Raw genomic sequence first — 26354 nt, forward strand, 5'->3', positions numbered from 1 at the left:
TGTTGCTGTCCAGTCGCTAGGTCGTGTCCAGCTCCTTTGTGACCCCATGGACTGCAGGAAGCCTGTGTCTCAGTTCTAGGACAGCTTTATTTATGTGCCTTGGAAATTTTTCTCACAACCCTGACCTGTCAGCCCTCTGTCTTTAGGAACTGTTCATAAACAGTTTCTGAAAACTTGATTATGGATCCAATTTTTCACTTAGTTTTTCCTATCCTGAACTTCCTCCCTGGCCACACAGTGTGGGTTCGCTAAGCCTCTTTCCCACATTCTTTTCTCTTTTATATTTGCTCACATAACTTTTTGTAGCTGACTGAACTCATCATAATTAATCTCCTCATAGTTCCCTCCCGCCAGGTCATCTATTTCCTTTCTCATTCTGGAAGGTCCAGCTTCTAGAAAATATCACTGTTTCTGTGTGTCTGTCTCCCTTCACTGTTTAGTAAGTTCTTTGCCTTTTAGCTGTCTCTTCTCTAGTTAATGCTGGGCTTCCCTGATGGCTCCCACGGTAAAGCGTCTGCCTGCAATGCGGGAGACCCGGGTTCGATTCCTAGGTCGGGAAGTTCCCCTAGAGAAGGAAATGGCAATCCACTTCAGCACTCTTGCATGGAAAATCCTATGGACGGAGTGAGCCTGAAAGGCTACAGTCCATGGGGTCGCAAAGAGTCAGTCGCAACTGAGCGACTTCTCTAATTAATACATTCTTACTTTTTAACTGTTTCTACCCAATTTTGAAGGAACCCCTATCAGCAGAGAAAACCGGGACAGGTGCCCTTGGGAATTCAAGGGTGTAACCCTGATGGGGGCGCTGTGGGAGGGGTGACCTCATGCATGTGATTTTGTCGAAGTCCAGTGTTTTGTCTTAAAAAATAAGGCAATATTTTTATTCAACTCCACAATATCTGTGTTTATTTTTAAAGTATGTTTGAAGTGTTTTAAATTACTTTGCTATTCCCCCACCCACCTCTAATCTTGGAGTAAAATGGAAGCCTCCAAGAGACAAGCCATAATAATAATAATGAAGCTTCAGGAACTTTCTAAAATGCCATGGGGGGATCCTCATGGATGTGAGGATCGTAGTCATGAATAAATAACATGTTTTAAAGGGTCCTTAATTCGCATCTTTGAATCCCTGGCCTCTGACACAGGACCAGGTGCAGGTGGTGTTGGAGAAGACTCTTGAGAGTCCCTTGGACTGCAAGGAGATCCAACCAGTCCATTCTGAAGGAGATCAGCCCTGGGATTTCTTTGGAGGGAGTGATGCTGAAGCTGAAACTCCAGTACTTTGGCCACCTCATGCGAAGAGTTAACTCATTGGAAAAGACTCTGATGCTGGGAGGGATTGGGGGCAGGAGGAGAAGGGGAAGACAGAGGATGAGATGGCTGGATGGCATCACTGACTCGATGGACGTGAGTCTGAGTGAACTCCGGGAGTTGGTGATGGACAGGGAGGCCTGGCGTGCTGCGATTCATGGGGTCTCAAAGAGTCGGACATGACTGAGCAACTGAACTGAACTGAACTGAATTGTTTCTGGAATTGATCGGCATTGAAGTTGCAAGATTTCTTCACTTGATTCAGCAGCTGCTAGTGTATGTTCTGGATGTTTCATGGTACTTTTCTAACTAAAGTGCAATTGTCCTTTGTCTTGAAGGAAAGACAGAGATGAGGCCTTAAAGAACCAATTCTTTTATAACATGTGTTTATACTTTGATCATCAGGAGTCAGCTATTTAAGCAGGTGTTTTCTGGTGGTTCCTTCCAGCTTCCAGGAGACGAGACACTGTCTTGAGCCTCAGTGAAGAAGTACCATGTACTGTTTGAGAACATGGGCTCTGCAGTCAGACTGCCTGATTGGGAACCCCGGCATCGCCCCTGGTGGCTGTGTGTCTGTGAGCTTCTTACTTGACCTGTTCAAGGCTTCATTTTCCTCATCTGTAATATGAGGATGATACCTACCACATCAAGTTGTTGAAAGGGATAAATAATGCCGCCCATGAAAATGTTATCATACGTCCTGAGACAAAATACTCTATCATTAAAATGCAAATTTTTTATTACTAAGTAGTTGGCTGAAGGGGTAGAGAGATCATAGGATGAGCTCAAAATATTTTGTCTAGAAATATTTTTATAATGTGACCCAGAGACTAGGAAGCAGCTCTGGACAATAATTCATTGTCTTGGTGTAAAACTTCAAAATTCCCACGGTGAATATAATAATTTAAAGTAATCTTGCATTCCCACCCTTCCCGCACACACACATGCATATACACTCTTATCCAGCAATAGTAAAATAGCAGAGGAAGGTTTTGCTTGGTAGAGGAAGGTCATATGCTGCAGCCATTTCTCATCCTTTTCTTCTTCTCTTTTTAAATTTGTATTCACTTGGCTGTGTCAGAGAAGGCAATGGCAACCCTCTCCAGTACTCTTGCTTGGAAAATCCCATGGACGGAGGAGCCTGGAAGGCTGCAGTCCATGGGGTCACTAAGAGTTGGATACGACTGAGCAACTTCACTTTCACTTTTCACTTTCATGCATTGGAGAAGGAAATGGCAACCCACTCCAGTGTTCTTGCCTGGAGAATCCCAGGGACGGGGGAGCCTGGTGGGCTTCCGTCTATGGGGTCGCACAGAGTGGGACACGACTGAAGTGACTTAGCAGCAGCAATAGTATTTGGCTGCATCGAGTCTTTAGTTGTGGCGTGCAGGATCTTCATTGCGCCATTTGGGATCTTTCATTGTTGCGCTCAGGTTTCTCTGTAGTTGGGGCACTTGGCATGCGGGATCTCAGTTCCCTGACCAGGAACCCGTCCCCTGCATTGGAAGGCAGATTCTTAACCATTGGACCACCAGGGAAGTCCCTCATCCTTTTCTTCCAAAGCCAGAATCTTCCAGAACAGGTTGGTGTGTGTGGTATGCTGAGCTACCTAGTCACTGTAGAGTGATGAGCAGCTCTGGACTCAAGGCTTTAGAAGTTACCTTCAGAGCCTTCCCATGGCAGGACTGCCCTGGCTGACAGCCATAAGAAGCCCCAAAGTTTCTCCTACCCACAGATTTCCCTGTTCCCCCATATGTCCTGGGAAAGCCCAGCGATATCTAGGAATTCCAAAGTTAGAAGAGCCACTGAAAGTGTCATATTTAAGGCTAGGCAGGCTGCCGATTAGTTATTTTTTTTTAACATCTTCCCATCTTTTGGCATCTACTCCAGGAAACACCAGCCAGGTCTCTCTAGTTAGCTACCATATGGATAGAATCTATAAGAAAACACTATATAGTCTGTATTACTTACGTGTTCTGATGAATAGGTGATTTCATGCTAAGGAAAGGACCATAAGCATGTGTCCGTCATGCAGTTTTCTTAAAAAGTTATCCAACAACTTTGCACTACTGTTTTTTCCCTAGCACAGTTTTACTCTGTTTAGTATGATTTCAAGACCTGCATTTTTCCCCAAACTTTAAACTTTTTATTTTGTATTGGGGTATAACTGATTAACAATGTTTCAGGTGAACAGTAAAGGGGCTCAGCCATATGTATATCTATATTCATTCTCCCCTAAATACTCCTCCCATCCAGGCTGGTACGTAACACTGAGCAGAGTTCCATGTGTGATACAATATGTCCGTGTTGGTTATCCGTTTTAAATATAGCAATGTGTAAGTGATCTTCCAAAAGCCCCTAACTGTCCCTTCCCTCTGGCAGCCATAATGTTGTGTTCTAAGTCTTTGACTGTCTTGCTGTTTTGTAGGTAAGTTCATTTGTACCAGCAGGGCTTCCCTGCTGGCTCAGACAGTAAAGCGTCTGCCTGCCGTGCTGGAGACCTGGGTTTGATCCCTGGGTCGGGAAGATCTCCTGGAGAAGGAAATGGCAACCCACTCCAGTATCCTTGCCTGGAAAATTCCATGGATGGAGGAGCCCGGCAGGCTATAGTCCATGGGGTCCCAAAGAGCTGGACGTGACTGAGTGACTTCACATTTCTGGCATTCCTTTTAGATTCCATATATAAAGGATGTCATATGGTGTTTCTTTTCCTCTGTCTGACTTGCTTCACTCAGTATGACACTCTCTAGGTCCAACCATGTCACTGCAAATGTCATTACCTCATTCTTTTTGATGAATGAGTGATATTCCATTCTATATGTGAACCACATCCTCTTCATCCATTCTGCGCTCAGTGGGCATTTAGGTTGCTTCCATATCTCGGCTATTGTTAAACAGTGCTACAGTGTATATCAGGGTTCATGGATCCTTTTGGATCATGTTTTTCTCCAGATATATGTCCATGTATAGGATTGCAGGGTTGTATGGTAGCTCTATTTTTAGTTTTTTAAGGAGCCTCCATATTGTTCTCCATAGTAGCACAGAGTGAATTTTCAGGAATCTTAATTATAAGCTTTCTGGGTTAGCTAGTCTTGGGTACAAGGTGTTTGTGCTCAGCTGTAGTCACCATCCTAAACCTTGAGGGGTGGGGGGTGGGGGGGGTCTCTAGTTCCTGCAGAACAATTCAAAGACATCATTCAGATTATTAGGTTTATCCCTTGAGGAGGAACTTCTTGTTGTTTAATCACTAAGTTGTCTGACTGTTTGCGACCCATGGACTGAAGCATGCCAGGCTTTCATGCCCTTCACTATATCCTTGAGTTTGTTCAAATTCACCTCCATTAAGTTGGTGATGTTATCTAACCATCTTATCCTCTGTTGCCCTCTTCTCCTTTTGCCTTCGATCTTTCCCAGCATCAGGGTCTTTTCCAGTGAGTCAGCTCTTCGCATCAAGTGGCCAAAGCATTGGAGCTTCAGCTTCAGCATCAATCATTCCAATGAATATTCAGGGTTTATTTCCTTTAGGATTGACTGGTTTGATTTCCTTTCTGTCCAAGAGGCTCTCAAGAGTCTTCTCCAGCACCACAATTTGAAAGGATCAATTCTTCAGCACTCAGCCTTTATGGTCCAATTCTCACATCTGTACATGACTACTGGAAAAACCATAGCATTGGCCATATGGACCTTTGTTGGCAAAGTGATGCTTTTGCTTTTTAATACACTGTCTGGGTTTGTCATAGCCTTCCTTCCAAGGAGCAAGTGTCTCCTAACCTCATGGCTGCAGTCACCACCGTCTGCAGTGATTTTGGAGCCCAGGAAAAGAAAATCTGTCACTGCTTCTACTTTTTCGCCTTCTGTTTGCCGTGAAGTGATGGGACCAGATGCCATGATCTAAGTTTTGTGAATGTTGAGTTTTAAGCCAGCTTTTTCACTCTCCTCTTTCACCCTCGTCAAGGGACTCTTTAGTTCCTCTTCACTTTCTGCCATTAGAGTGGCATCATCTGCATATCTTAGGTTATTGATATTTCTTTCTCCTGTCAATCCTGATTCCAGCTTGTGAGGAATGAGGAGAAACTAGAACTGTTTTATCACCAAGCTGTTGCCATTACTTTTCTCATTTAAACTGCTTTTCCTTTGTTTCTGCATCCCCTCACCTCCCTAATTAGTTACTGCCTATACCTGCTCTTTGGAACTCAGGGAGGGCCTAGGAAACTAAAGCCTTTTTCTACAAACAAGAAATGGGGATACGGATGGACTTCGGTACCTGAAGGGTCCTTCAGGGTCCTGCTCCATTTTAGTCTGGAAGGAATGTTGGCTGCAAAGCAACAGACATCTGATTCAAGATTTTATGGGACTTCCCTGGCTGTCCAATGGTTAAGACTCCATGCCTCCACTGCAAGAGGCACGGCTTTGATCCCTGGTCAGGGAATTAAGATACCACATGCTGTGTGGCACTGCCAAAGAAAAAAAAAAAAAGAAAAGATTTTATGCCAGTGACCAGCTTAAACAGCTCCTTGGCAGTGTCCCTCCAGGACTGAAATGCTGAGCCGGGAGGGTCCGTCCTGGCTGCCATACAGCTTGCCATCTGTCCTGCTAAGTGATAAATGCAGCATGAGAAACTTCTTCCTCATCTTCTTGGCCGTCGGGTCACGTCATACTTGCCCTCCTTTCGCTACAGGGGAGAATACACTAAATCTCTGCCGTCTCACCTGACCGAGAATGAGGGCTTAAATCGGCTCTCCTTGAGGAAATAAGTGTGCTGCTAATCTAGATAGCTCTGTCTGAGTCAACAGTAGATGAGAAAAAAGGTTTGAGCCTTAACATTTGAAGTATGAGAGTAGATCTCAGCTCTCAAAGAAGAGCATTTGTTTTGTCTCCAATTTTCTCTCTCTTCTGTGTTTTCACTGTAGAAAGAACAGTCACGTACATGTACTTTGCTTTGTTGTTTTAAAGAGAATTTTTAAACTTGGTTAGAAAAAAAAAAAGGGAATTCCATGGCAGTCCAGTGGTTAGAACTCCATGCTTCCACTGCAGGGGGCATAGGTTCAATCCCTGCTCAGGGAACTAAGATCTCACAAGCCCTCTGGCCCCACCAAAAAAAAATAAAAAGAAGAAGAAAGAAAGAAAAGACTGAGGTTTATACCACAAAAGGAATCCTAGCAGAGGCAGCATTGCCTGGAGGGGGTTTCTGTGCTCAACAGCTTATGTGAATTTGAATCCCAGTTCCTCCTCTTCCTAAGGGGGTGAGCTTTGTGGGGAGCCAGTGAATGTCTTGTTATAATAATAATAGTAATAATACCTTCTTCCGAGGACTGTAGTGAGGATTACATTTGAAAACACATTTAAAGAGTTTAGAATAATGACTAACACATACTAAGGGATAGTTTGTCATTTTCTTAAAAGGCCCCCCTCTCCTTACTGAAGTTCTGAACAAATTAAGAAGCAAATGAAAGAGTAAGACAAACTGAGACTAAAATATTAGCTTGGTTCACTAACAAAATGGATGCTAAAATAGAGCATAGGGTTAGGGCCACGGTGGCCTGCAGCCCAGAATGAGGCCAACATTCCCCCAGTTTCAGACACATGGGGACCGTCTCAGTCCTTCCCTCTGGCCCAGAGAGAGGCTGAGAGACAGTGTTAGACTAGGCAAGCCCCCTTCCTCTCTGGGAAAGAGTGAGGAGCTGAGGAGATGGTTGGGGGGAAATCCTACCTTCTGGAAAGTCAGGGAGTGGGAGACATGCCTTCCTGCCAACATATCATTGGTCATGAGCAATGACAATTCAACTGTGGACCCTTCACTTTCAGCCCGTGTCATTATATAGTTGACCTGAACAGATGCTTCTGAAGGCATCAAAGAAGGAGTGCTGTGTCTTTTAATGTTTGTTTTCATTAAAAATCTCCAAAGAGAGGACTTCCCTGGTGGTCCAGTGGTTAAGATTATGAACTTCCAAAGCATGGGTTACAGGTTCCATCCTCAGTCACCCACATGCCATGCAGCCGAAAAAAATTACAATGAAAAATCTCCAGGGAGACTATAAAGAACTTTCCATCCCTTCCAGGAGACGTTCCCACCAGTCCTGGCCTTTATTTTCACCCTCTGCTCTCTTCCTGACCCAGGAATCTGTAGAGCTCACTGCGGCCACACTTGTTCTCTCTCTCCTCCCTCCTCATCCCTCCACAGTCCTCGGCGCCCAGGGCAGCGTGGGCGTCGTATCATTTCCCCAGATTTCATGACCTTTCTTACTCCACCGAGAGGCCAGAGGGAGACCCGATGAGTGTCAGGAGATCAGAGCAGAAGCAAGGGCTGATCCATGGACCTTTCTGGACCACACTGTCCTCACTCTTCACACTGTTTCTACTCCCAGATTGGTGGATTTGCTGTTTAATCCAGTGTCAACAGTCACTTAATAAGAACCAGAGATCAAGGAGAATGAGGCGGGCCCACCCCTCCTCCCCTCCCTGCAGGATCACCCTCTGGGGAGTAGCACCTTGCCAGGCGGCACCCCACCCCCCCCCCCACCCCTACCCCCACCCGGAGCACTCTCTCCAGGTTGTTCCAGGTGCTCCCTCCTCTTGCTTTTTTGGGCCCAGAAAAGGTAAGCGTCAGTCCCAGTGCCGACTGTGGCCTCCCTTGTGGGCCTGTGTTGAGCCCCTCCCACCCCTGTGGAAACACTGCACTGGCTTCATCAAGCCCTCCTCGCCTCACCATTTCAGGGTGCCTTCTCTGCTGTCTCCAGACCCTGCCTGAACGAAATGTTAGGCAGATGGCCCAGGAGCATGTGTCCTTGTTTAGACTGAAACCCAAGTCCTTGCATGATGGCTCTGAGCCTGCCAGCTGCCCCTGACTCTGCACCGGGAACACCAGGCTCTGTGTGCCTCCCCCCACCGCCCCCAGCGCCACCCCCACCCGCCCCCACCCACCCCGTCCTGAAGGCTCTCCGGGTATCAGCGGTGGGGGTGGAGACAAGAGTTTTTCTCTAGGGCATCCACCAACAGAAAGGTGGCTAAAAACCGAGGAGGAAGGAGAAGCCAGCGGGCAGGAGAATCAGTAAAGGGGTGACTGAAAGTGCTCCCGGGAAAGTAGGGACGCTAGAAGATCTGATGGTACCAAGGTGGGTGAGGAAGTGAGGAGGAGAGGCCGCTGAGAAATGAAATGGGCCTGTAGGCAGCCATGGGAGACGCTTTCCTTAATAGCAAAGAACTAGGGCGCTGCTGATTATATTATTTCAGGAATATGTAATTAGGTTGAGTTTCTTTGACTAGCTGGTCAGTGTACTAGACCTGGGGAACACAGAGAAGAGCCGCGGACCAGAGGGAGGCCCAGGAGAGAGCCTGAGGGGCTGGGAAGCTAGTACAGCAGTTTCTATCCTTGCTTTTCTCCCATATATGGGAATCTGCAGAGTGACCAAAGTTGTCCCCTCCCTTCCAGCCCCCACCAAGCATCACTGATCCCAGGGCACACACAGCAAGCAACCTGAAGTGCTAGGCAGGCGTGATAAACCACATCACCACTCAGGGATGCGGGTCCTAAGAGTACTGAAAAGGAAGCAGAAGGTAACATTCAAGCCGGACCTTGAATAAGGAGCGTAATCCGGGTGGTGAAGCGGGCTGAGCAGCCCAGACAGAGGAGGTGGTGTGAGCTAAGGCAGATGAGCGAGGCACCTGGTGGGTGCAGGAAGAATTAGCCCCCTTGCAGTCCACACAGAAGGGTGGCTGGATTCAACAAAAATAATAGATTGACCCCCACACTGGGACAGATTTATATTTTAAAGTATTTATTGGAATTTCTCTGGTGGTCCAGTGGTTAAGACTCTGCACTTCCACTGCAGAGTGCACAGGTTCAGTCCCTGGTTAGGGAGCTAAGATTCCACAAGCTTCACAGTGTGGCCAGTATATCAATATTCATTGCTTATTTGAAACTCAGATTTGACTGAGCACCCTGTATTTTACCTGGCACCCCAACCTGACCTACCGGTCTCTGGGCACGCCTCCTAGCCGCTCTCAGGAGTATGCCCAGCCTCAGAGTTTCCAGGCAATTTGCACAGAAAGCTGTCCAAAGGAATGGCCTTACCAGCCCTGCTTGGTCAACCTTGGAAAATGTACCTGATTGTGTCCTGGTTTCATTTTTAAATGGTTATTAGCAAAAAAGTAAAGCATTGCCCAAGGTGGATATTGTAAATAGCTCGGGGGTTAAATCATACTAGAATTCCTGCTGTACCAAGTATTGGGGATGATTAGTAAAAAGAAGTGTGGAGAATGCGGCTAGGGAAGCGTGGAAGTTTCCACCCTGCCAAGGGCAACACTGATGGGCAGGAGCAGGCTTTTGACTCTCTTGCCCTCTGGTGGCCAAATGCCTGCTAAATCCCTGTTCCTTACACTCTGGTGCCCTTGGACTAATTGCTTTGTCTCTGTAGTGAGTGACATAATTAAGGAAGATTCGAGAAGATGCAGGTCCAGGCAGATCCTAAACCCCAAAGCCTACCTGAGAGGTGCTTGGATCCAGAGAAGAGGTGTAGACAGCTGTACTTCTCTGCTGTGTCCTCTTCTGACTTCATGGGCCAGACGCTCCTGGGCCAGGTTTCAGGCCCTGAGGATTGAATCTGCCCACAGTTGCCTTTTACTTTCATTCATTCATTCAATAAACATTTCCGGAATGCCTACGATAGGTCAGGCACTGTGCTCAGTACTGGACATAACAGCTGACATACAGTAAGTCCCCTACATATAAAGGAGTTCCATTCTGGGAGTGAGTGCTTAAGTCCAATTTGTTTGTACGTCCAAGTTAGCCCAGGTACCCAACTAACACCTTCGACTATATAGGACTGTACTTTCATAGGTTTATAATACTTTTCAGACAAATAATACATAAAAAACAAACACAAAAAGTAAAGCAAGCATTTTTAATCCCTACAGTATAGTACCTTGAAAAGTCCAGTAGTATTTAGATACAGCTGGCATGCAGGGACTGGCACCAAGTGAACAGGCAAGAAGAGCTACTGGCTGGAGGAGGGAGAGGAGGCAGGAGACGGTAGAGCTGATTCATTGCCAGCAATAGGAGACAGAGGGCAAGCTGCAATCTCACTCATGCCTGATGCTGATGGAATGCAAGTTCACATCTTTGGAAGTGCGCAAATTGAAGGTTCATAGGCAGGGGACTTACTGCATTTTGTTATGATGTGGAGTTGAACCAAAGAGTTTACAGAGAGCTCTAGAAATCACACCCAAGGCAAACTGGACCCATCACTAGGCACAGGAATCTTAGAACTGTAAAAGGACCTACATGACTAATATATTTTTAGTTGAACTCCAGTTTTTCTGCCACATCGTTTTATTTTTTTTTAATAATTCATACCTACAGCATCTTTTTTGATAAATGTTCATGAGACTTCTTGGCAGCTATTCATAATTTGGTACACCGTAATCAATCAGATTGCATGTAACAAAATTAATGCCATGTGATGTGCCAAGAGCTAATCCTAACTTTATGAAAAAAAAAAAAAAAAAAAAACAAATGAGGGCCTTGGCAGAATGTTGAATTTTCCCCCTTTTCCTAGAATGTGTAATGCTGGTTACTGACACTGAAAGAAAATGTACCAACACGAAGCTGCTAGAACAGCGAAGCTGTTTTGGAAAGAGCTGGGTCTATCTGTGGTACTCCGGACCTGACTACATCAGTGTAAAAATGTAGATGAGTTGTTGATACGTCACCTAAGATTGTTCAGCTCTACAAGGTTGTCTTCCCAACTTCTGCCAACTCACGTGCAATTCATCTTTACATCGTGCCAATTTCACTTCCTAAAGTCATTCTCAAATCTACCTGCTCTTGATGCAAGCTAGCATATAGAGGATGGATAAACAACAAGGTCCTACCGTGGAGCACAGGGAACTATATTCAATATCCTGTGATAAACCATTATGGAAAAGAATACGAAAAATAATTTATAGACATGTGTAGGCATGCATGCTCAGTTGCTTCAATCGTGTCTGACTGTTTGTGACCCTGTGGACTGTAGCCCACTGGCTCCTCTGTCCATGGGATTTTTCTGGCAGGAATACCAGAGTGGGTTGCCATGCTCTACTCCAGGCAACTTTTCCAACCAAGGGATTAAACTCGTGTCTCCTCCGTCTCTTGCATTGCAGGTGGATTCTTTACTGCTGAACCACTGGGGAAGCCCATAGACATGTGTGCGTGTGTGTATATATAATTGAATAACTTTGCTGTGCACCAGAAATTAACACAGTGTTGTAAATCAACTATTCTTCAATTTAAAAAAAAAAGAAAACTTGCCTTCAACTTTCCCTTGAAATTTTAAAAAATTGATTATTTGTATATTTATTTTTGGCTGCACTGCGGTGTTCATTGCTGTGCACAGCCTTGCTCCAGCTGTGGTGCTCGGCCTTCTCTTGTTGTGGAGCGTGGGCTGTAGGGCCCACCGGCTTTAGTAGTTGCAGCTCCTGGGCTCAGTAGTTGTGGACCACGGGCTTAGTTGCCCCATGGCAAATGAAACCCTCCAGGACCAGGGATCGAATCCATTCCCCTGGATTGGCAGGCAGATTCTTAACCACTAGACCATCAGGGAGGAGAAGGCAATGGCGACCCACTCCAGTATTCTTGCCTGGAAAACCCCACGGGTGGAGGAGCCTGATAGGCTGCAGTCCACGGGGTCGCTAAGAGTCGGACACGACTGAGCGACTTCACTTTCACTCTTCACTTTCATGCATTGGAGAAGGACATGGCAACCCACTCCAGTGTTCTTGCCTGGAGAATCCCAGGGATGGAGGAGCTTGGTGGGCTGCCGTCTATGGGGTCGCACAGAGTCGGACACGACTGGAGCAACTTAGCAGCAGCAGCAGCAGACCATCAAGGAAGCCCTCCCTTGAAATTTAAAAGTGCTCATGTTTCAAATCAACAAATACTTTCTTAAATGATCAAAAAAAAAATCTACCTGGTCTTTTAATCCTTACTTCCTCCTAAGTTCAGATTCTCATGTTTTTTCCCGAACTGTTATAATAGACATTTATTGTAGTTCCTTTTCCTGCTTCTCTGAAATCCACTCTCCACACGGATTGGTCCAAAACACAGATCATGACTCTATACCGCTTGCAGGATAAAGTTCAAGCTCTTCGTGCGGAACTCGTGGAACCAACCACCACCTGTCCAGCAGCATCAACCATCACTCCCACATCCTATCCATCACCTCCCTGCCAGGGTCCTATAGGTGTTCTGAATTGGTCTGTGGACCTTTGAAGCAATATCCAAAAACAGAAATCTACTTCTGTGCTGCATTGCTTATGGATTCTTTCCTTGATAAAACCAGGGAGCCCTGAGGTGACCAAATCCCTTTCTAAACATACTATAAATGCATCCTCAGAGTGTTGTGTTAATCAGATTCCAGGCATCCTGCCCGCCTCAACTGTGTAGGATTCTCTGGCTGATTCTCTTTGGGTGCCCAGGGTTGTATGAATTGGATTTTAGTCTCAATACGAGGTAAAAATGCTTTGGTTATAAAGGCCTATTTTTTATTTTCAGAAAGGTTATTGGTGGGGCAAGGGTGGGGACCCCAAGTCTCTCTAACTGGAAGAACAAGCTGTTCCTGGCAGGTGCTTCCTACACTAAATTTCAATGTGTTCTAACTTTCCCAATCAGTCTTACAAACGTGATGTCACTGGGCATGCCTCATCCAAATCTGTTCTTGGTATTTCCATTATGTTTAGGTTACTAAGGTCGGTGCATTTTTATCTTTGTTGAAAGCCCTATGGGTATTGAAGAAAAGTGCCAAAATAAATTCCCTGAACTGAGGAGAGAGGGAATGGCTCTGTGTATCACCATGTGGGAATGGCCTGATGAGCACCAAGGGGTCTTGGGGTCTTCCTAGCAACATCACTTTCTACTTAGACCCACCAACCTTAATCACTTGTCTGAATCTCTCAGGGATCATGACCGACTTGTGGATGATAAAGGCTGGTTTATCCTGTTATCACTGAGATGGATGAATTGCCTATCACGTTCTGCTTATTCACTGACTACACTAAAATGGCACTTATGATGTGCCAGGTTCTGTTCTTCTTTATCCTCAAAATAACCCTGTGAGGTAGATGCTGTTATTTTTTCCATCTTTAGCAGGAAAACTGAAATCACTCGCCCAGGTTGGCATAGCAAGTAAGGGATGGAGCAGAGACTCAGGCCTGGACTCAGTCTGTGCTCCCTCCATGCAGAAACATTAGCAGCTGAAGGTGCCTAAAGCCATGTGATCTCTCTCACTTTAGAGCTCAGGCTCTGTGTAAAGATGAGGCCTCAGGACCTAGGCTGTAGGGGCTTCCCTGGTGGTCTAGTGGCTAAGGCTCTGAGCTCCCAGTGCAGGAGGCCTGGGTTCGATCCCTGGTCAGGGAGCTAGATATCACATGCCACAGCTGAGAGCCCGCATGCAGCAACTAGACATCGAAGACCCTGTGTCTGCACCTAAGACCCAAATCAATCAATAAATATTACTTGTGCAGCCAAATCAATCAATGAATTTTTTTTTTTAAAAAGGAACTAGGCTGTAATGTGTATGTGTAGACAGTATTGGGGCTCCAGGAAGAACACTGAGAATAAAGCATAAGTGGTACTCAACTCACTTCCCTGAGCCCAGCTGGGGCCCCGGATGGAAGAGCTGCTTCAGAACGAAGAGGAGCCAGCCTGAGTGATTACCTTTCCTTCCTAATATGAACCTGGGTTGTCTGGAGACGCAGTAATAGAAGAACTGAGATATCAGGTGGTCATTAAGAGGGCTCAGTATTTATCCAGCCTTCGTTTTATAGATGAGAAACCCCAGGGTCCAGAGAGGTTAAAAAAACCACTGACCCAAGATCACACAGCTCAAGAGGGAACAAGAGTTTGCCTCCACATAATTTGAGAACCTAAATAAAACAGCACTGTAAAATTTTATTTATTTATTTATTTGGCTGCCCCAAGTCTTAGTTGTGGCGCCCAGAATCTTTAGTTGCAGTATGTGGGATCTAGTTCCCTGACCAGGGATGGAACCCAGGCCCTCTGCATTGAGGGCACAGAGTCTTAGCCACTGGACCAACAGGGAAGTCCCCCAAACAGCCCTTTTATTTTGTTTAAAAAACATAGTTTTCTAGTAATATGACCTTTTGAAACTATCTGCATTCATCTCTTCATTTATTTATTTATTGGCCACATAGCAGGTGGGATCTTCATCATCTTATTTATTTATTTAAATTTATTTTTTATTTTTTGGCCTCAAGGCATATGGGATCTTAGTTCCCTGATCAGGAATCGCCTGAACCACTGGACCGCCAGGGAAGTCTCCCCAAACAGCACCTTTTAAATTACTAATTGCCTGCCTCTGTTTTATCTTTTGATTTTTTGTTCCCCGGACCACGCTTATTATTGTTGACTTTTTCTTCTTATTGGGTAAATGCAGAGGCTGGTTTGATGGTCTATGTAATTTCTGTGTCATAGTGACTCAAACTTGTGTGAAATGGATGAGCTTCTCCTTGGGAGAATTTTTAAACCAGGGTGGGCGGATGGCAGGGCACTTGCTTTTGTGAACAAATAACACGGAGAAGGCGGGAAAGGGTAACAGAGAGACATTGTCCGTGACTCCAGCAGACACGCCATGAAACGGTCCGTTTATTATAGTTCCTGACTAATTACCCTGAAGCTCATCTCTGCCCCTCCCCCTCGACCCCCCCCTCCATTCACTCTAGCCTCCATTGTGCCGACATAATCACTTTCTAAAGTTCAGATGTGCTCCGTTCACCGCTCATTGCCTACGGTTGGCAACGTAAACTTCTCATTTGAAATGAAAGAGTCCTCAAAATGGCCTTTATTTTATCAATCTTCTGCCAGTCGGCATCCCCATCATCAATTTTTTATTTTAATTAAAAATTTTTTTAAAAATTGAACTATAATTGACTTACAATGTTGTATTAGTTTCAGACGGACAACATAGTGATTTGATACTTTTATAGATTATGCTCCATTTAAAATTATTATTAAGTGTTGGGGCTGTAGTCCCTGTGCTGTACATTACGTCCTGTGCCGTATCTTATTCATTTTATACCTGGTAGTTTGTACTCCTTAATCCCCTTCTACTGTCTTGCTCCTCTTCCTTCTTCCCCACTGTAGCTGCTGGTTTACCCTCTATCTAAAAGTCTGCTTCTGTTTCGTTATATTCATTCATTTATTTTTTAGATTCCACCTATAGGTGAAGATATAAAATATTTGTCTTCCTCTGACTTACTTGACTAAGAATAATAGCCGCCAGGTCCATCCATGTTGTTTCAAATGGCAAAATTTCATTATTCTTTTATAGCTGAGTAACAATCCATTGTGTATATACCATATCCTCTTTATCCATTCATGGAATGATGAACATTTAGGTTGCTTCCGTGTATAACGTTGCTATGAACATTGCAGTGCATATATCTTTTTGAATTGGTGTTTTCATTTTCTTTGGATATATACCCACGAGTGGAATCTCTGTATCATGTGGTAATTCTATTTTTAGTTTTTTGAGGAACATCTATCTGTACAGTTTTCCACAGTAGCTGCTGATCCTCACTTGCTGGAGGTCAGGCCTGGGAGTGGCATAGAGAAGCTTCCCCAGCAACTTCCTCAGAAAGTGCTTGTGAGCTGGGCAAGCCTGGAAATAACACCAACTGCTCTCTGATCGTCTTTTTGCTTTGTACACCAGTTTGCCATTTATCAGGGTCCTGGGGTCTTATGCATATTGGGTGCAGGTGTGTTGAATGAGGTACATGTATATGTGAGGGAACAGGTAGAAACTACCTGTTATCATTTCATTCCTTGCAACTGTGCAATCAATCATGTCACACAGATTAGACTCTTAATATAGTGTTAGGGAAACCCTTGCCCAACTTCCAATTATATTTGATCCCACTTAGCCTTATCCATATAAAGTTTGCAAAAGGCGATAGTTCAATAGCAAAACAACATAATCTGGGAAACACTGAATTTTATGCACATGGGGATGAACACAAAATTCCCCATAGCTAGAAGGCAGAGAAGCTGAGCCATGAAGTGGTTGGTTGCTAAATGCTGGGCATTTTCATTTACATCCTCCTCCTACCCCAGTATCAGCACCTCACATACCCACTTGGCCCCAGAAATCAGGTCCTTCATTATTAAAACTGTTTTTCCCATCTGCAAGAAATATAAGTTCTCCCCGTCCTTTAAATTCTGGGGGCTGGGGTGGGAGAGAGAAAAATGAAATCACTGTAAAAACACTTAAGTTCTGAAGCACGTGATTGGTTTTCAGGCGTTGACTATAAAACTAGAGGGTGGAGATGCTGGAGAGCTGACACTCGGGGTGGGGTGGGGTTGCTGCAGCATCCATCACCCCCACCCTGGGGCATCCTGCACCCCCAGGGGCACCTCGCATCTCAGGAGTGCCCCACGTCCGAGGATAACCCCGTGTCCTTGCAGCTCCCACAGTGCCGCACTGCATGTGTGGGGTGAACATGGCCAGCTCTGTGCCATCTCAGCATCACATGCAGCCCTCTTGGGGTGAACTGAAGGGCCATGTATTTGCATTGACCCTTCCATTCTCTGCTGTCCATATTCTCTTGCAAATAAAGTTTGTGGCTATTACTCAACAAAGCTGAGAACTGATGACAAAACTGGAAAAAAATTAAATGCATTATTGAAATGAAGTCTAGTTCAGCGTATGTGTGGCATTAAAGCATATGGAGGCCATCAGTCCAGTTTCAAATGAGTTTCCCTGCCTTGGTCGGGAAGGCGAGGAGTTCTGACTTCTAGAGGGGCAGAGGCTCAGGGTAGGGAGCAGTACGGACCACCCCACCCGCTTTGGGCTGCAGGAGGCAGTTCTAGACCCTGCTTTCTGCTGAATCAAGGTCATCTCCAGGGAGGACTCTCAGAGCCCCCACGCCTCACCCCCGTGCTGGACAGTGTGACTTCCTGGCCATGCCTCCTCCAGCTCACCTCCCAGGCTCTTTCCCCTACTGGCCAGTCCGGGCTCCTCTCCAGCATCTCTGATGGCTGGCCTCAGCCTCACCTGCTCAGGGAAGTCCTGCCCACCTGGAATGGTCCATGGTGGTACAGAAGCAGCCCACGGGCTAACACACACAGTGCACACCAGGTCTTGATGAGCAGAGATGATGCAATGCCTGATGCCACGTGGCTTGTACAGCAGTGCTCCCCCTACCCAACCCCAATAATACCAGACCCAATTCCATGGTCAAGGGGAGAACAATTTTAGAAACTAAGTATACACTCCCTTTTACGAACCCTGACTTGATTCTTCATTTCAGGAGAGCAAAAGGAGCTGGAATAATTGAGAGATCCCCTTGGGTGGTTGTGAGAAAAAAGGATAAAAGATCCTACTTAGAGGAGAGGGATAAATTAGGATATTGGGATCGACATACACACACTGCTATATATAAAATTGGTAACTAATAAGGACCTGCTAATGTAGTACAGGGAACTTTACTCAATGCTCTGTAGTGACCTATATGGGAAAAGAATCTAAAAAATAATGGATATATGTATATGTATGGGCTTCCCTAGTGGCTCAGTTGGTAAAGACTCTGCCTGCAAGACTTAGCAACTAAATCAGCACCATCAAAACGGATTCATTTTGCTATACACTCGAAACTAACACAACAATGTTAATCAACTATACTGCAATAATTAAAAAAAAAAAAAGATCCTAAATACTTAGCAAGTATAACAGGGCAAAGAGCTGACCACAATACAGGAGAGATGGGAGCCTGACTGGCATTAACACTCCAGACCCCACTTTGCTTATTTGCAGAATGGGAGAGGCGAGTGGGGAGAAGGGAACCCCAGGATCCCAGCCTTCTGGCTCTGTGATTGGCTCCCGTAGTTCTCATTGCCCTTTCCACTCCCAAGAACTCACTGCTTTGAGAAAAGTCACGTGGACAAGCCCAAAGCAGAAATAGGCCGGGAAGTCTCTAGCGAGGCCTCACCAAATATTCCATATTGAAAGGGTTCATAATGGCACCCTTGGGAAAAGTGAGGCAGGCAGCAAGGTGCTTATATTTGTGGAGATTCTCACATTCTGTGGATTCCACCCTGGAATTCTGTGGAATACACTGGTGTTTAGATCACTCCGGTAGAAGAGGCGCGAGCATCTACAAGCTGCGATTCTCACTTAAAAGCTGCCACCTAGGATCCAGACTGGGTCTGCAGTGACCAGGGTCTGGCACCTCCCCACCATGGTGCACACAAGACAGCGTCGCTACAGTGGTGTGTAGACAAGGTCTGTTCTCTCCAGTATCTACCGACTTAAAAGAGATAAAAAGAAACCCCAATAAAAATGAACATCAATGGATTCTCTGGAAAAGAAAGCAAATTTGTTTAAGCCATTAACACATTGGATACAAGTGTGGCTCATATTTATATCCACATGAGGAATTTGTTACGATGTAGGGGAGGAAAGTTCCAGGACATCACAGTAGAGAGACTTGAGGGGGTTGTGTGTGTGGAGGTGGAGGGTGTGGGGGGAGGGTCTTGGCCACCTCAGTTCTCCTTGACCGGCAGGGATTTTAAGAACTGTGAAGAATATGGGTTATTCTCTAGAGAGAAGGCTGGAGCTATACATGATGACCTGGTCTTATCCTAGACATAGAAAGGAAAACTCTGTTTTGATGGCTGAATCATGCAGGATATTGTATTCTGGAATCTGTGTTTCCCAATGTGAAATAGTTAGTGGGGTTTGTAATACAGAGATGAAGTTCACACATTTAATTAATAAGTAAGTTTCTCTTGTGAGGTCTGTGTTGGAGAAATTATTATGTTCATTTCACATTTGGATACCGACGGTACGGAGGGCTTATCTTGAACTTAGGTGACCATCTGTGCTGGCTTGCCAGGGACAGTCGTAGTTTCTGCATCTTGTTCCGCTGTCATTATTAACGGTGTCTCCTTTCCCTGTCGCAAGTGCTCTGGTTTATATTTAAGTATACGGTCACCCTAGCCAGCTGACACACTGCTGGCAACAGGAGGGTTGAAGATCTTTCATTTCATTCACCAGATCATCCATTGAAGCAAATGTTTTCCCAGTTGTCAAAAGTCCTTTGTTTCTGACTTGCAGTCACACACAACAGCGTGTCCTTTAGAAGAGAAGATGCACCACCCAACAGGCCTGAGGTCTCTGGTCGAAACATTGTGGCTTGTCTTTCACTTTGTTTTGTTTGATTTTCACAGTTATGGAAACCTCGGAAGATTACCTTCTATGGCTTCAGCAAGCCTTAATTATTTCTTTTGTGTCCCAATGTCATGTCATTTTAAGTTATCCTGTTCTTAATAGTATTTAAAGTAAAACAGAAAAGAAAAAAATTGAAACATAGCAGCATGATTCCACGAGTGCTTATTCTAGTGATTTTTTTTCTTGGAAACCTTACGTGAAGAAAATTGACATGCTTTCCTCAGCCCTATAATTAAGTATGCCTGCCCGGAAGTCATACACAATATTTATGATTTTTGTGATTAATGTCCATCATAGTAATGCCTGTTGAAATTGCATCATCAAAAAAAAAAAAAAAGAAATTGCATCATCACAACCAATAATGGCTCAGTTCTGTCATGGGTTTGTTCTGGGTGCAAAATCACCAGTTCTCCTTACATCACTAGTATCTCATCAGTTGTCTTTCTTTTTAAATACTTCTCTGTGTCATAGCTCATTGTGAATCATGAATTGCCAACATAACCAAGAAATCGTCTTGTACCTTTCCTGGTTAACCGAAATGGAGTTGAAAATATAGCCTGCTGGTAACTTTCTTGTAGGTCTTTATGTGTCTGCAGGAAAATTCACATTTCAAGTGCTTCCCGCTTTCTTTAGGCCTTTGACAACAAATTTCCGAAGTCTGGTAGTAGGCAGGTTGGTTTGTCATAGCAATTTTTTTTAACCCAGACATTAAATGAAACCGAAAAGCTTCATGTACATCTAGTTCAAATAGTGTTTCTTCCAGAAAGAACATCCCACAGTAATAGCAATGACAATAATAGTATGTTTCATGAAAATCTGAACTACTAAGCTAATGGAGATTGCAGAAAAGGGTTACTGTTTGCCAGAGACCCCACTCAGAGAAACTGACAATCAGCAAAAAGTTCTTAGCAAGGGCTTTGTGCTTTGGGGAGCAATGTAGAGAAGAGTGCCGTGGCATTAATACAGAGCCTCTCCAACTGTTTTCAGTTCGTGTTCTCAAGGAGGAGGAACAAAGGGCCGGTACTAGTACGATAGCAGCTTTTCCCCATAGTACGATCAGAAAGTTTGGCTACTCAAGAGAAAGTGTTTTACCGTAAATATATATATAGATTTCATGGTTCTTAATGATTTATGTTAAGTGTCTTCATTGCTAAATGCCTTTTTCTTTTGTGCACTCCCTGAAGAATCTTGCTTCAAGGACTGTCTGCAGAGGCCAGAGTCAGCTTTGCTTGTGGGGGAGGGGAGGGTTCCAGCGGCTGGGGCTGGGACACATAGTTCCCCGAGGGGGTTCCTTGGGCTGCCTGGGAACTAAGCCGAGTGCAAGATGGGTGGGAGAGCCCCCATCTGGTTTATCTGAAATCAACAAGAGCGTTTATCTGCTTTTAGGCTTTCCAAACAGCCCCAGGCAAGCAGAATCTGCATCTAAAGGTGCATCTTTTCTGCCTGGATTGGGGTAGTCTGGAAGAGCCCTGGGAGGACTAGGCGCTACAGATTGTTGAGGACAGACTGCCATTGTAGGTGCCTTGCTGTCTCCTTCATCCTGGGGTTTTTGCCTCTGTACTGTGTCAAGAGACAGGCAGAAACTGCCAGGAACAGGCTCTCCACACACCAAATCAAGGTGGGTTGGTGTCACAGCCGCAAGCCCAGGGGCATCTGGTTTAGGCTGACATCTAGAGCTGCCCTGTGGTGCTCTCTCCTTCTACCCCGCCCCCATCCTTTCTGGCATTAATAACTTGAAGACAAATACTCAACGGCTAGACAAGGACCCAGATCTGGACCTGGAGGCCTGAACTCAGATCCCTGCTTCATGAGCACTCTGAACCCAAGGAAATGACCAGGTTAAAAGGAGATTCATCCGGCCTTTGCTGTAGGCCACCAGGACAGAAAGTGTGTGTGATTAGTTCCTCCTTAAAGCAAGATTACCAGGTCAGCCTGTTGCAAAGTCACGAGGTCCTTGAGATATCTGCCCCAGTCAACCCAACTGCCTGCCTTCAGTGCTACTGGGCTTGGCTTTAACTTTCTGGAAGATCCACCACATCTTCTCGGGTTTCAAGAAAAATCCTTTTAGGAGTTGAGGGGGTCTCTTCTTCCCTTCCTGATGTGATGACCTTGCACGATGACCTGATGTGACTTCCTGGCATGATGACCTTGTCCTTCATAGGCTTCCAAATCTTTTTTCTCTGAAATGGCCAAAATATGTCCCCCACACTGCCAAAGTACACAGGTGACTCAAGGTCAGAATCTGGAGGGTAGGCCAGTCATTGTTCTGCACACAATCTTCATCTAAATTAATGTAAAACCTTGTCTGAATGGTATGTAAACTGGGTTGAGTTATCGTCAGCAGGCTAACCATCCTCCTTCCCCCCACCAAACGATGGGGCTCCTACAGATTAAAAGATCACCCTCTTTCTAGGCAGTGTGTGATTTGCCTATATCTGAAATAGCAGCATGTACATTGCACAGATTATGTACCTTGTTTTTTTTTTTTTTAATTTTTTTTTAATTTTTGTGGACGCTGTGCCTCCTCTTTTCACTTTCTGGGAAATCGGCCAGTGTTTCAAGGACCCTGTAAAGAACAAAATAAATGTTTGTAGGTAGTTTCAAGGGAAAATGAGTATGCTGGATGCAACTCTGCCCATCCAAAGAAAAGTATTTGAAGTGCCTTTCTGATATTTTAATGAACTGGAGAGATTCAGAAGGTGGATTTTACTAGTTTACTTTTCAGATTTTGATCAACATGTGAGTGTGTTTATGTATGTTGGGGAGGAGGAACTGTTGAGAAAGTGTAGGCAAAGGAGTGCAAACTTCGCAAAGTCCAGCTGAAGAGACTGAAATTGATTGTGTGCAAAGTCAGCTGTATCTGTCTGTTAATCAAGCTCTAAACGCTTGGTGAAGAAAGTGTGTAAGAACCTTCAGCATATAACCTGTCCTCGTTGCCCTTTATAAAAGGGATTTCACTGAAATTTGGGACGTTCCGCAGTCGGCTGTTCCTTTTTTCAGGATATCAGCCTATTGGGGAGGCTGATTCTGTGAGATGAAAGAGACGGAGAACCGGCTTCCAGCAAAGGCTCCCGCCGGCGATCCTGGGCCATGTTTTCCTTCCCCGGCTGCGGAGTCGCCGCAGTTTGCCTCGGGGGGCCCGCGTGGGTCCAGGGCAGGACAGCGCATCACCTGTTGGGGCCTCGGGGAAGCGCGCGGCGCGGGGGCGGGCGGGGGGCCCAGCCCGCATTCCTCAGGGACCCGGCGGGCGGACAGACGGACGGACCAGGGGACGCGCGCGCGCGGAGGGACGCGGGAGGCCGGGCGCTGGAATGCAGTCTTCCCCGGCGAGAGAGACTTTGCACGGGAGTGGAGAGTAGTTTGGGGTGGGGTTTCGCACCGTCCCCTCCTCCCCACCCCCCGGGCCCCCTTCCAGGCGCTTTCTGGAAGCGTTTTTTCAGAACGGCGCCCTGAAGTTTAAAGACCAGAGAGGAGCCTGGGCCGGAGGCAGGGACAATGGAAGAAAACGAAAGCCAGAAATGTGAGCCATGCCTTCCTTACTCAGCAGACAGCAGACAGATGCCGGGTAAGTAAGAGGCTCTCATTCAAAGATGGAGTTACGGTTCCGCGTGTGCCTCGCGGCTGGCTGCTGCTTTTTATAACTGCAGACCGAGCGCCTGGCACAGAAAAGGCGTATTTCTTGGGGTGGTGCGTTTTCCCAACTCAGTGGAGAGCTGTAGGCTGGACTTTTTTTTTTTTTTTTAAATCTCTGGCAGGATTTTCTTAAGCTGCCAAAGAAGTGGCGGGGTGGTGTTACACTGGTAGCCCTGTAAGCCGTCAATACTTGCTAGATCTCCAGGCAGTGGCAAATACATCCCCAAAGCAGCTTTCCATACTCCCTGCTCCAGCCGCGGGAGAGAGCAGCTCTTTCTGGAAAGGTCTCTCGGGACGGCAACACTTCCATTCATTGGTTGGGGGGATTCCACGAGGCACAGGCACGTCGGAGGCAAGTTTGGTCGTATTTGAGAGTTAAATCGCAGAGTTTTCTTTTTTTTTTCCTTTTTCTTTTTTTTTCCGGATCGGAACAGCAGGGGAGCACTTGTCCATGTAGAGGAGAGATGGAGCTGTGCGAATTTTCTGTATGCTTGAATTCAAAAGTTGGGAGCTGTTAAGACAGTTCTGATAGATTTTCTCTGAGCAGTTTCTCTTTGATTGTGTTTATAATAGACTTGTCTTTTCCGTAGGGAACTTCCAGAAGCTTATGTCGTTCCAAAGAAATTATGCAGTGTGGTTGGGTGGGGAAAGGGCTCCTCGGCTGGGCCGTCCAGTGTCTGACGTCTGTGACTCCGGAGCCTACCTTGCATGCACTATCGCGAAGGCGGCGGGTTTGGACCCGGCGCAGTCCAGAACCCTCCCTGCCCCCACTTTAGCCCAGGTTCATCCAGGGGCCAGTTAATAGCCCTGCTTGCGGGGCTGCAGTGCTGTGCGTGGGAGTAACAACAATGCACAGGGGAAAAGGTGTGTGTTTTTTAAAAGGCAAAAGGGAAGTCACACATGACTCATCCACACTGAAAATGCAAAACTAAGCCAGACAGAAGAAAATACAATTAGAAGAGATAGAAATTCCCCCCGGTGAAAAGCAGGAAACTTTAAGACCAGTGAACCCTGGAGAATCCCAGACTCAGAGTCCTCCGCTTGCTGGCTGTGTTTGTGCTGTCAAAGCACCACACTCTCCTTGGGGGCCCCCGGGCAGTGGGGCCCCCTCCCCTGCCCTCTTTGATAGACAGGGTCCTGCAGCAGGAATTCAACCTCTGGGCTTCTGCTGCATTACGAAATACTCGGAATCTGCAGGCGCAACAAGAGAGTGGAACTGATTTAAGAAAACAATTTACAAACAACCACAGCAGTTCAGAGACACTTCAGAGACTGAGATGGTGAGACTGATGCAATGTGATCACTTTATTTCATTTATTCACTAAATATCAAGCCTCTGTTCTGTGGGAGTCACTGTTTTAGCTTCTGGGGATCCAGCAGTGAACAAAATAGATGAAAAGCCCTTGCTTTATATTCTAAGGGCCAAGTTTGGGGGAAGGGGAGTGGAGGACAAAAACAATAAATGTAAAATAGCATGTTATATGGTGGGGTTGCCGTATTTGTCAAACAAAAATAAAAGGCTCATTTAAATTTGAATTTCAGGTAAAAAATAAACTTTTTTTTTAGTATAAGTGTATCCCATGCAATATTTGGGATACACTTATGCTAAAAATTATTCGTTGTTTATCTGAAATTCAAATTTAACTGGGCATCTTATATTTTATCTAGTAAGTTTATTAAACTGTGGGGGAAAATAAGGCAGAGAAAGAAAATATTGAGTATGGGGGTGGTCAGGGGTGAAACTGTAGTAGGGTTATTAGAGATGGCCTCACTACTATGTTGGAGGAGGTAGTGGCAACCCACTCTGGGGTTCTTGCCTGGAGAATCCCCATGGACAGAGGAGCCTGGCGGGCCACAGTCCATGGGGTCTCAAAGAGTCGGACACAACTGAGCGACTCAGCACTGCTGTGATACTTGAAGGGACATCAGAAAGAAGTGAGGGAGAGAAGAAAAAGGGCATCTTCAAAGAACAACATGGGGAAAGGATAGATAGAAAAGAGGTTAAGAGAGAATTCTAGGCCCTGTCGGGTAGGGCCTCTGATAGTAGAGTAAGGACGTCGGCTTTTATTTCAAGGGAGGTGGGAGCTGCTGGTGGGTCTGAGAGGTTTCTTCAGAGGTAGTCCTGGGTGCTCTACTGAGAATCACCCGAGTGGGGTTGGGGGCAGAGCAGAGAGCTCAGTTAGGAAGCTTTCAAAGTAAACCAGTCACTAGCTTGGATCAGCAGGTAGGGGAGTAGAACAGGTGGTCGTAAGAAGACAGACTTTAGATATGTATTGAGGATGAAACTGAATTTGCCAAGGGATTGGATACAGGATATAAGAGAGACAGCGGAGTCAGAGATGACTTCAGAAACTTTGGCCTGTGCTTCTGGGAAGTTGTCATTTACCTGAAGGGGAAAGTATTGGAGAGGAGTAGCGGAGAGGGTGTTTGTGGCTTGGAAGTGGAGAGCAGAAAATCTTTTGGCTATGGTAGGATCTGGAAGCTTATCAGGCATCCAAGTGGAGATGTTGATTGCAATTTGGATGTTTGTAGCTGGAATTTAGAAGAGGGGACCCAGGATTGTTAGAAATGGTCCAGGATTGAGTCTGTGTGCAGAAGGAGGCTAGAAAGGTGGCTGGGGAGCACGTGAAAGAGGGCTAAGAATTCAGGTTAGATTTCTAAGATCCCCATTGCATCCTGGGTGAAAATGATGCTGTGAAAGAGTGTGGCCTCTTCTCCAGTTCTTCGATACGCAAGAGGACCATGCAAAGGAGGCCAGCCTCTGATGGCTTCATCACCCATGATTCCTTGTGGGCTTGATCGTATTTGGCATTGTAATAATACCGGTGAGAGTGTGGTATTCGAGGGCAAAGACCGTGACTTCTTTGTCTTCACATCCCCAGAACTTAACAGAGCACCAGGCATGAGACAGCGATCAATAAATATGTGCTGAACAAAAAGCTAATTATACCACCCTAGGGCTTTGAGTTTATCAATCTACAGATAGATAAGGATCCGCTGGGTGATCCTGTAACTTGTTCAAACCAAGACAGTTTTGAGAGTGAAAGGGACCGCTATAAATAATTTCAATGGGACAACAGTTGTAACCCAGAACTGTTTTGGCAACTGGGCATATGGTTACCTTGAGAATAATTGTTATCGATGATGCTCCTGGGGCTGAAGCGTCAGCTGCTGGGTACTAAACAGTGT

General features: G+C 45.6%; 1 protein-coding gene across 21 annotated transcripts in view; it reads left to right on the top strand.

Moving 5' to 3' along the window:
* The window catches only part of KIAA1217 (KIAA1217 ortholog), an 815860-nt gene that overhangs the window by 446018 nt on the left and 343488 nt on the right, over window positions 1-26354 (top strand). For 8 of the 21 annotated variants that reach the window (XM_060397341.1, XM_060397344.1, XM_027976612.2 and 5 more), the window contains exon 1: window positions 22971-23097. The exons of the other annotated variants lie outside the window; for them this stretch is intronic. In XM_060397341.1, the coding sequence (XP_060253324.1) occupies window positions 23028-23097 (70 nt within the window). In that variant the 5' untranslated portion in view covers window positions 22971-23027. Of the gene's footprint in view, window positions 1-22970; window positions 23098-26354 lie in introns of those variants that run through there. 21 annotated transcript variants of the gene reach the window in all.

The sequence above is a fragment of the Ovis aries genome, chromosome 13 (assembly GCF_016772045.2).
Source record: "Ovis aries strain OAR_USU_Benz2616 breed Rambouillet chromosome 13, ARS-UI_Ramb_v3.0, whole genome shotgun sequence".
Taxonomy (NCBI): Eukaryota; Metazoa; Chordata; class Mammalia; order Artiodactyla; family Bovidae; genus Ovis; species Ovis aries.